At 56.3% G+C, this 10,913-nt stretch overlaps 1 protein-coding gene across 2 annotated transcripts in view; it reads right to left on the reverse strand.

Moving 5' to 3' along the window:
• Positions 1–2,812: 2,812 nt before the first annotated feature.
• The window catches only part of Klhdc4 (kelch domain containing 4), a 39,074-nt gene continuing 30,973 nt past the window's right edge, over positions 2,813–10,913 (reverse strand). The window contains exons 8-12 of one of the 2 annotated variants that reach the window (XM_005411006.2): positions 7,344–7,419; positions 6,044–6,252; positions 4,338–4,740; positions 3,420–3,536; positions 2,813–3,231 (exon numbers count right to left, since the gene is read on the reverse strand). In XM_005411006.2, coding sequence (XP_005411063.1) covers positions 3,014–3,231; positions 3,420–3,536; positions 4,338–4,740; positions 6,044–6,252; positions 7,344–7,419 — 1,023 coding nt within the window. In that variant the 3' untranslated portion in view covers positions 2,813–3,013. The remainder of the gene's footprint in view (positions 3,232–3,419; positions 3,537–4,337; positions 4,741–6,043; positions 6,253–7,343; positions 7,420–10,913) is intronic. The other variant, XM_005411007.2, reaches the window with a different exon arrangement.

Below are 10,913 nucleotides of genomic sequence, written 5' to 3' on the forward strand. Positions count from 1 at the left end.
TTCTGGGGCAACTGCCCTGTCCCTCTCCAGGCAGAGCCCCAGGAGCCTCCCAGCAACCCACCAGGCCAAGGGGGGTTGCGGTGAGGGACGATGCCAGACTCAGGGGTGCCTGGGTTGTGGTGGCCCCTGCACTGTGGCCACCAGCTGTGGCAATGGTGCCTCAGTCTCCTCTGGGGACCATGTGTGCCCTCTGGGGTGCCCTGCTCAGATCTGGTGAAGCAGAGTGACTGGTCTCTGAAGAGTGTTGGGCCCTGCCCGAGCCAGCCTCAGGTGTCCACACACCTGCTCCCACACGTGAGCCACCAGGCCGGAGGAAGCAGCAGTCACCCACGGTCCCGGGGCCTGCCAGGGCGGTAGCCTACCTTCAGGCTCCCTAGGCTGGAGCCGATCACTGCTCCTGAGAGGGAACGCTATCTCCCCCTAGACAACTCCTCTACAGAAAGCCAACAACCCGCACATGTTCCTTCACTGCCACACATCTGCACAGGGGGTTTCCAAGTATGGGTTGTCTCTGGTCACCTGTGACATGAACTGGCTGTTTCTATCGCAGAGGCTTCTTCCAGTACAGTCCTAGAAAGATTTCTGTCACCCAGCCATGAACCCCCTCTGTACCACTTCAGTGAAAAAAATCAGCTTTCACACAGAGTAACCACCACTACTACACCTCAAAAAAACCCCGAACAAAACAAACTCAAAGGCTTTCCAACCTTAATCAGTGGCTGGTCATTTTTGTCCAATTCAACCAACCCAAACAATTCAGCACCTGTAACGAACCCCTCCAGCTCACCGTAACACAGCACAGCCTACAAGGCCAGCTCAGGCGCTCCAAGGAGGCAGGGAGGAGCCACATGCATGCTCCACACAAGCTGCCTGCGCCACACACGTGCCGCCACACATGCGAGCTGGAGTCCTACCTGGGCATCTGTCCAGACTGCAGATGTGACAGGGCGGACAGGCAGGAGGGCTCCCTGACACCAGCCTTGGAGTCAGGGGGAGTGGGACACCCATGGCCGCTCCCACGGACACACAGGCCACTGTACTTCACCCTGAACATGGTGACACGCTGCTGCTTCCAGTACAGCCAACTTGCCGCTCACAATGCAAATGTCCCTCAGGGACTGCCTGGCCCCGGGTGCACGCTTACCTCTCCCCACTGCTCACACTGCAAGTGTGCCAATGCAGCGCTGCCATCAGCCAGTCTGCGGTTTTGAGCAGCCCCATTCACACCATCTGCATCTTCAGCAGCTCAGCAAAACATGTGTACCAGCTGACACTCCAGAGAATCTGGCCTCTGCTCCACCATGACTGACTCAAAAAGCCTTCTGTCAAAGCCTACCTAGCTACTGGCTACTCTGAAAGGAAAATGGTCTTTGCTAATTTCCTGCAAAGCAGGAACAGAGAAGGAATCCACTGGATGAGCTGTCCTGCAAGCAAGGACGGCAGGAGTGGGTTCTTCCTGCCCTTTGCACTGAGGGCCTTCAACCCGTTCTCACCCACCGACTAGTTCCACCCAGAATGCTGGAGAAAGCCCCAACTGCACCCAAGAGGCAGTGTGCAAAGGCTATGCTGAGACAGCTCAGCTCGGCCCCTCCCACCCGATGCACCCTGCACACACACTGGCCAAGCTGACCACCACTGCTGCTGGCTGTGCCACGTTCCCCTCCGCCTCTGTAGACAGGACCAAGAACCAAAGGACAGGATTGGCCCCAGCCCACACAGGTGGACAGCTGATACGCCCCAGGGGACGGGACCTGAAGCTTTCTAGTTTTAGCCAGAGGAGCTTTAACGTGGGACCAACAGACTGTGAGGGCCGTGCAATGGGGTGGGGTCCCTCGGGGCCAGGGCTCACCCTGCCCACCAAAGCGCACCCTTGTTCCAATCCAGCCGGCAGCAGCTCCAGCCAATAGAGCTCGGCACATGCGTCCATCTACTTTGAGCCTGTACATGGTAGTGCCCGCCCTGAGTGGCCCTGGTCTTCTTGGGGCTGATGCACTGATGCACCTAGAGAAGGCAACAGCTGCAAAAGCATGAAACCATTTCCAGTCACAGCGGCCCCTCTCTCTCCCACCCAGCACAGCTTGTGCAACCTGAGCCCTGCTCTGCCAGGTATTCCCACCTTTCCATTAACTCCAGGGTGGTGAGCAGGAGGCACAGTGGTTACACTATGAGACAGGAAACCGTAAATGCTATATGCTCACTACTGAAGATCAACAAAGAGCTGGGCATGGTGGTGCACACCTGTAATCACAGCACTTGGGAGGCTGAGGCAGGAAGACTAAGAGTTTGAGGCCAGCCTAACTACATAGTGAGACCCTGTCTCAAAAGAACAACAAAAAAGCAAGATGAAAGGGAACTTGCACCAGTATTAACTGAAAGCCCAACTTTTGTTCCCAACTACGCAAAATACAGACTGACCTCCTGTCACCAACTTGAGCAGGCGCCTGTCCCCGTGTTAGGACACCAGACTGCCATGCAGTGCATCCCCAGCACCGGGACCAGGTGGTGCTAGACACTGACACAGGGAGGGGTGGTGGGGGCCCTGGCCCTCCAGCTTCTGTTCCTCTGTCGTTCTGCTAACAGCAGTCTCCACCAGGTCCTTCCACAAGGGAAGAGGTAGACACAAAAACATCCAAAACTTTTTGCCAAAAGACCTACAGAGCAAACGAAGCCAAGCCATAGGCAGCAGGCATTGCACTGTAAAGATAACGGAGACTTGGCTGTTTTTGTAATGGTTAGGCATCAGAGATGGTCCCATCTGACGATGTTCATCTGAACACGCATCTCCTCGTTCCGTAGAATGAAAAGCCCCACAAAGCATAGAGTTGTTTTATTAGAAGAGAAACAGCCTTTCTGTGAGTCCCTCCAAATGGCCTCCCCTGAAGCTTCCCAATGACAGATGGGTGGGGCTGCTCCTCCCCTGTGGGTGGAGCCCCAGGAGCAGGGTAGCACCCTCGCCAGGCTGAGAAGGTGACCCCTGTGGCACCTGGCTCACACCCACCAGCACCAAGGGAATTCACTGCCCTTCGACTTCACTGCTGGCCTTGGCAGCCCTCTGAGCTGAGTCATTAAAGAACGTCTTTGCCATGGCTTGGGCCACCTTCAGCACTTTCTTCTCTTTGGGGTCTGGCCCCAGGTTGTCACGAGCAAGCCTCAGCCAATGCTGCTCCGTTCTGGCCAGGTAGTCCATGGACTGCTCCCCAGGTGCCACTTCTGGGTGCTGTGGCTCCTCTTCTCCAGAAAAGGGCAATAGAAGAGAGACACTCAGCAAGAGGGCAACCCAGAGCAGATAGCGACTCACAGGACTCCGGAGAGGCCACACGCCGCCGCCAGCAACAGCAAGCCGCCAGAGCCACACCAGCAACTGCATCCGCTCAGAACTCAACACTCAACACCAAGTCACACTGCAGCAAAAAGCTCACCTTGCTCTTCGTCACTCTCCTCACTGTCCTCGTCCTGGTCCTCATCTCCTCCCTCTGCACCCTCAGCTGAGCTGCTGTCCTCATCTGAGTCCGTCTCCTCCAGCCACTCCTGGGTCTCTTCCAAGGCAAAATAAACACAGAGATTACCACCGTGGCCCAGGGTACAGGAACCGGGGACAGAGGACCCTAGGACATGAGCCCTAACTTCCCTGCCCGACACCTGGGACCAGTGGAAACCAGACTGGGTGGGGAACCAGAGCTGAGACAGGGCGAGACCTGAGCAGGCAGGAACACGAGCCACGCTCCCCATGGATGCGGGAAGCACAGCGGAGGCCGCTTCTTTCTCAGCCTGCTTCAGCCCTAGCACCTGGCTGAGGTGCTCGGAAGACACACACAGCTTCGAGCCTTTTCCTAGTTCTGCTTTTAGTCTTTAAGAAAATGAGTCACAGCTTGAGTCCGTCAGTAGTACAGAGTAAACTGGAGGTGTGAGAGCTCAAAGAACAGTGGCAGAGATTGGGTGAGAAATGAGGAATAGGACACGGTGGCACACGCCTATAATCCTAGCACTCGGGAGACTGAGGCAAGAGGATCACCTTCAGTTCAAGGCCAGCCTGGACTACATAGTGAGACCCTGTCTCAAAAAACAAAAACAAAACAAAACAAAAAAAACATAATAAAAAGAAAGAAGCCAGACTAGCCGTAGGCTCAACGCCAGGGACTGAAGAGGGGTCAGAAAGCATATCACACATGTGCCAGATCCTGCCCAGGGGCCCTATCCTGAGCCATCACAGCGCCCTCCCCAGGTCCCAGTCTTAGGAAAGTGGCCCAGAGGTGAGTACAAACCCTGCAAGGCTCCCTGGCACTACTGATGAGCGTCTTGGGTGACAAGAAGGCACGCACACAACCCCGCCGGCTTACTTGGGTCCATCTCCACCAGGGCCTTCCACTCGTCCATCCTGTGCAGGTCCAGGCAGTACAGGTCGCTAAGGGTCACCTGGCGGTCGCCAGCTTCAAACATCCCCCCATAGACGAACAGCAGCCCGTGCTTGACGGCCAGCATGGCACTGGCCCGCGGGCACGGCTGGACCCTGGGGCTGCAGGACTCTGAGGCACTGTCCTCGTCCTCAGACAAGGACGGCCCCACCGGGCCTGAGGCCTGGAGCACTTGTTTAATGGTGACCACAGTCCCATCCTCAGCCACCACCTCCGTGACCACCTCCAGGGGCCCTGAGGCGCCGGCTGGCCCAGGCTCCTGCCCGCTGGCACCGGTGTGCTCCTCTGCTTTGCCCCGCCTCCGTTTCTTCTTCTCAGACTTGGGACCCTGTCAACAGAACAAGAGCTCAGTGCCCAGGTGAAGAGCACAGCAGGGTGCAGTGTTGTCCCAAATGCCACCTAGGGGCCTATGGGGACAAGAGCAGCTCCCCCTCCAGCCAGACCTGCCACCGCCTCCCGAGCGGGTTCTGGGGAGCCCCTGCACCCTCACACAGGGAGGAGACGCGGCACAACAAGGCCCAGTGGACATCCAGGCTCACGCCAGCTGCTCGGTTCCTGGGAATCCAACTCTCCCTAAAAGGCTGTAGAAGACAGTGACTCCCAACCCCACCCTCTGCCAAGGACAGAGTGAGTCACATTGGCCTACGGAGCAGCTGATCTGCAGCACAGCCCCCTGCAGAGGGCCCACGACCCCTCCGTGCGCCCCAGGAGCTCTCCCACCAGGCTCCTCCTCAGGACCCCTGTGCGTCTGACTTGTCCCATCTCCCTGGTTGGGTGCAGCTCTGTCCAGACCCTTCTGCTGCCTCTGCTGTTTCCTCACAGAACATCATTCTCACCAGATGACATCTGCCATGTTACATCCAAATGTTCCACTGCCACTACCTTCCGGTCTACCCACATCCGATCCACACTCGAGATACAAAGACCTACTCCACACCCGGGACACATCAAGGAAAGAAAGCTGGCGGCGGGAGGTGGGGGACCCTCTTGAGGCGGCAAGCAGTTTGGGAACAGCACACCCTTTGTCTGGGCTCAGTGCTCTGGAAAACCAGAGGAGACCCCTGCACAGCCTCTGCGCCGTGGTCCTCCTCACAACAAGCCGCCCGTATACACCCTGGCTTCTACAAGCTCTGACTGAGCCAGAGCCGCAGCAGGCCTTGCAGGAGGGCACCTCTAGAGTCGGCTGACCCGACACATGCAGACCCTGAGGCTGACGGGGGTCTCCTCTTAGGACTGTCACCCACTGTTCTGCCTGTACTGGGCAGGTCCTGGGTAGCAGCTGCCTAATGAGAAACCTGGGCAAGCTCAGGCCAGAGGCACTATTGAGAGCCACGACACAGCCTTGTCAGACAGATGGGCCAGGGCCCGCCCCCACCCCCACCCCGATCTCGGTCAGGGCCTAGCGAGCACCGTTGGCTACACCAGGATGGGCTGAGGGCTCCAGACCGAGGGCCCCAAGCTGTCACCTGGGTAACAGACAGACGCAGGAATACCCCTTCTTGGAGCATGTGTGGGCACCAAGAGCCCGGATACCCCACTGGTGACAAGGAAATGGGGACACACGTGGAGAATGGACCCGGACTGTGCTCTGGGTGGTGCTCTGTGATACGTGGTGCTCTGAGCCCAGCTACCTTCAGCTGTGCTGCGAACCAGCGGTTCCTGGTGGCGTCGTAGAAGTACAGGTCATTGAAGAACACCCCCTCCAGGCTCTCTTCCTCTTCCTTGTCACAGACACCCCCGAAGAGCAGCGTCTGATGACTGGGGGCCACGGCCACTGAAAAGCCAGACCTGGGTGACGGCTTGACCCCTGAAGGGTTCATCCGGGTCCACACCCATCTGCCTGCAGGAAAACAACGAGACTGGTTGAGAAAGCAAAGGGGACCTGAGCGCCAGACGAAGATGCCAGGAGCCGCCGAGTGCCCACAGACGAGGAGGCCACAGGCAGGAACACAAGTGCCTCCTTTGCTGCTCTGCAGAACAACAACACAGACCGCCTCACGCTCCCTGCGCTGCCTCCTTCTGTGCCCAGCGCCAGCAAGGACCCAGCCCGTCCTTGCCGGGGGCCATGGCACGGCAGGCAAGGCAGTGTGGAAGAGACCACAGGAGGCTTCAGCCTCGCGAGGGAATCAGGACCTGAGGATGCGTGCGCAGGGCGCGTGTGGCCTCGCCTGAAGTCCTGTCCCCCTCCCAGGTCCACATCACGCCAGTCTAGACCTAGACCCTCATGGCTCGCGTCCGTGGTTCCCCTGCCAAGACCTGCTCTTTGCTCCTTCTGGCAGGTGTCTGACTTATGTGGTCTGGTGTGAAGTACACAGGAAAATCTTCCCGCCACTCACAGAACACAGATAAGATTTTACCAGGCATAGTAGTTTATGCCTGTAATCCCAGCACTCTGGGAGGCTGAGGCAGGAGGATCATAAGGTCAAGTCCAGACTGGGCAACTTAGTGAAACTCTATCTCAAAATTAAAAGCAGAAAGGGGACAGGGGATGTATTTCAGTGTGGGGCCCTAGGTTCAACCTCCGGTATCACTTCAAATAAAACGAACAGAACTTCTTTAAAAGGTCCAAAAATGACCTCAAAGCAGCAGCCCCCTCCTTCCCTTTTTTCCCCCAAGCCACTCACAGCACCCAGCTTCCTTGCACAGCTATGGGGCCTGAGGCCGTGTACACAGCTACCCTGCCCCCAGGTGCCTTCTGTGACACCCTCCCCCAGGGGCATGAGCTGTCACCATCAGGCATGCAAAGGGACTCGGGCTGCAGAGTACAGGGACACGCTAAGGGCATGCTGCTCACAGGCAGGGCACCCTGGCCGCACCCAAGTCCCGGGCACTGTGCTGTCCCTGCCAGCCTCACATCCATAGGAGGGAGCATGCGCTTCCCTGCTGCCCTCTGCCCACAGCCAGGCGGTGTCCTTGCAGCCAGCGCAGTACCTTCGCCCCCCTCCTCATGCTTCAGCAGAAACATATCAGAGTGCTGGGTGCCTCTGTCCACGTCTTTCTTGACTCTCTGTAAAAGCAAAAGGGTCAGTGAGAACTACCCTGAGAGTCTGATGACAGCCTCACACCTCATCCCAACTCCTGTGCATGGCAACACCACCCCCAGCAGCACGACCACGTCAGCACTCTGCAGAAACTGGCGCCGACGCCAGTGTGTGCAGCCAGGCAAAGCTACGGCTAAGCCCCACCTTAACCCTCAGCCTCGCGCCTCCTGACCTCACTCCCACTGAGCCAGGCACCACACAGCCAAAGGAAGGCCGAGGTGACGCCACCTCTTCCTGGCATCCCAGTGCCTGTCAGCTGCTGAGCAAGATGCTCCCCCAGGAAAAGCACTCTAGCTCACTCCGCCTTCTTCCCTGCGTTTATCTGTACTCAATTCCTGTCCCTAGTGTACTCTGGAAGCAGGGAGACAGTAGAGTGCCTGCAGCCCACACCCGGCCCTGCTGTTCCTGCCTCCTGGGGCTCGCTGTGCCCGGCACTTGATGAAGCAGCACTGATCAGCAGCTGTTAACTGCTGCCCCGTGCGTCCCTCGTGTCCCTCTCTGCCCCAGGGCCTTGTCTCCCTGGGCTCCTCTGGGCCAAGGCAGCTGCTCAGACTCCCCTGTCACTAGTGACCGTGTCCAGTGCACTGCTCAGGTATCCTCACCTGGTCTGTCTGCCGCTTCCCGCCTGGGGAGATGGCGTGGAGGATGCTGCGATTCCAGAACTCTGCATTCCCGGCCCTTCTCACTGCCACTGCAACCTGCCCTGCTAATGGCCTGGTCACCTGGCTGAGCTGTTGGTCAGTCCTTGCCCTTGGAAGTCTCACTCTTTCCCCTTTCCATCCTGTGTCCTCTCCAGGACACCACCTGCCCAGCCAGGCTTCAGGAGTGCGGTGCGCACCATGTCCCAGGGCTGGAGCTTCTGCGGCAGGGCACAGCACCTCTTCCTCATGTTTAATCAGCTGTGCACAGCGCGGGGCTCCACTCAACCGCAGCTCATGAGAACGCATTCTGCACTCCGGATGGAGCACTCTGTGGCTCACGCCATCCAGCTCTGGCCACCGGGAGGACTATCTGCTCACTCCCGTGCCTCTCACACCCCAACACGGCGGGCTTTGTCATGCTGCCTGTGAACACATCTATCCTCGTGGAGCTATAAGACACCTGAGGCTCCCGCTGTCCTGGGACACACGCTGGGGCACACGCTGGAGCATGGAGTGAAGTCCCAGGTGCCGGCGACAGCTGCTCTCATGACTACTAGTGCTCTGGCCACTGGAAGAGGGAAGACTACTTTGCTTTTGAACAAGTAAATAACCCAACTGTGCATGGACACTGTATGTCCACCTGCGTCCAAGCACACTAGAGCCGAGGAGGCCCAACTTCCGCTACGAGTGAGCAGCAGCCAGAACCTCAGGAAAGGAAAATGGGGCACACACCACTTTTGCTCTCCTTCTGGAAATATCTGTGCCATTCAGGTGATGCCATTTCTGCATATACTACATGGTTTCTAAGATCATGGTGACTGATTTCTTCTTCTCTTTGCAGTGCTGGGAAGGGAATCCAGGGCCTCCTGCACACTAGGCAAGCACTCCACCACTGTCTTGCACCCTCAAATCTCTTTGTGTAGGAGTTGCATATGGGGAAAATTACAATGACTTCCACACCTTTTCTAAAAAGCATGGGGCTCAGCATCACCAAGAAGTAAATACACAGCCAGAGGCCTCATCTGTGGAAGGGTTCAGCAATGTCTCTACTCACGTCACAGCTGAGCTGTGCAGTGTCCTGTGTGCCCGCACCTGCCCATGTTAATGTTCCTTTGCTTTGCTGACAGCTACATTTTCTACCCAGAGTCAACTCTATCTCTGGTTGCACATTTTTCTAAAACAGCACTGGGGACCAAACGCAGGGCCTTTGCATTTCCTACCCCATCCCCCAGTCCCCCCCTTCTACATTTTAGGACAGGGTCTAAGTTGCCCACACTGGGCCAGAATTTGCAGTCCTCCTGCCTCAGCCTCCAAGCATGCTGGGACAACACGGGTGCACCTGGCTGACATTTACACACTTCCCCTGAAGGCCTTGAGGGCCAGAAGGATACTCTCCACTCAGGCCAGTGCTGCTCTCCTGAGCAGGGCCAACTTGCCCACGGGGCCTCCACAGCCTTCCAACTCGTCCATGCAGAGCCCACTCCCTTTTTTCTAAGGGTGTTTCCCCACAAATTCAATCTCTGTCTTTGAAGGGAAAAACAAAGACCTGCCTTTATTATTCTTTCACTTTGGGTTACCTGTGCCACAAAGTACTTCTAGTAATGCAGGCCAGAGTAGCTTTAAATCCATGCAGTAATGTAAGTCTTTAAAAATAGATTTAACTGTACTAGAAAGTAAACACAATCCATATGACTTTTTAAAGATGTCAAATCTCATCCAGGGAGCACAGAGCACCCACTAGGACATGGACAAGAAGACTCAAAAGATGTCACATCTTGAAATTTATCTTTCAGCTTGAAGCAAGCCTCAATCACTCCTAGCAGGCAGCAGAGGGCAAGGAGGAGGCTCTTTTTTTAAAAAAAAAAAACAGGGCCTCGCTCCATAGCCCAGGCTGACCTTGAATTCATGGTGATCCTCCCGCCTCCTGAGGGTTAGGATTACAGGTGTGCGCCACTATGCTCAGTTTTGTTTTTTTTTAATAGAAATGTACCAGCTGATGTTAAAATTTGTATGGAAATGCATAGAACCCAGAAAAGCCACAAGTCTGAAAGACCGCTGAAGCTGGATTACTTACACAGCCCAGCTTCAAGACATTCTGCACAGAACAGCAGCAGGTACTGGCACAAGACCGTCAGTCAAAGGAGGACAGGGCACCCAGAATCAGGTCTTTTCCTCCAGTCACTGGACTGTCAACATAGGTCCTAAGGCACCCAGTGGGAAGGTCTTTCGAACAAACAGTGCTGCAACAAACACATACCTATCTCAGGACACAGACAAACCTCAACACCTGCTCAGGTCACACATAGGAACAGCCCACAGAGGTCCCAGGACTCAATGTAAAAGCTGACATTGTATCACATTTAGGGGAAAATGTAAGCTGGAACCTTCAGTAGGGCACAGACAGAAAAACATCAGACTCTATGCAAACAAAGTTTCTGTTCCCCAACAAGCAGATGGTGGAAGCAGGTGCCGGCAGGACAGCACACGGGAAGGATGGCGCCTGGAGATGAAGCACTCCTGCAGCCCCTGTCAGACAGGAGGCATGGACGCGAGCTTCAGAGAAGACACACCAGTGACCAATAAGCTCATGAGAAGCGTGCAGCCTCATCTGTCAGAGAAATGTGATTTCAAACTCGAGAGAACCACACATGCACCAGAATAGCTAAAAGGAAAGGCCTAACACCATCAAACGTGGACAAGAGGTGGCATCGGAACACATCGATGTCCGGGATGGGTACTTGGAGTCCACACCCACTGCCCCACTCAGGGGCCGCAGCTCCTTCACCAGAGGCGCCGCCACTCAGACTGGAGAATGAAGG

Source organism: Chinchilla lanigera, unplaced genomic scaffold (assembly GCF_000276665.1).
Source record: "Chinchilla lanigera isolate Chin_1 unplaced genomic scaffold, ChiLan1.0 scaffold00140, whole genome shotgun sequence".
Lineage (NCBI taxonomy): Eukaryota > Metazoa > Chordata > Mammalia > Rodentia > Chinchillidae > Chinchilla > Chinchilla lanigera.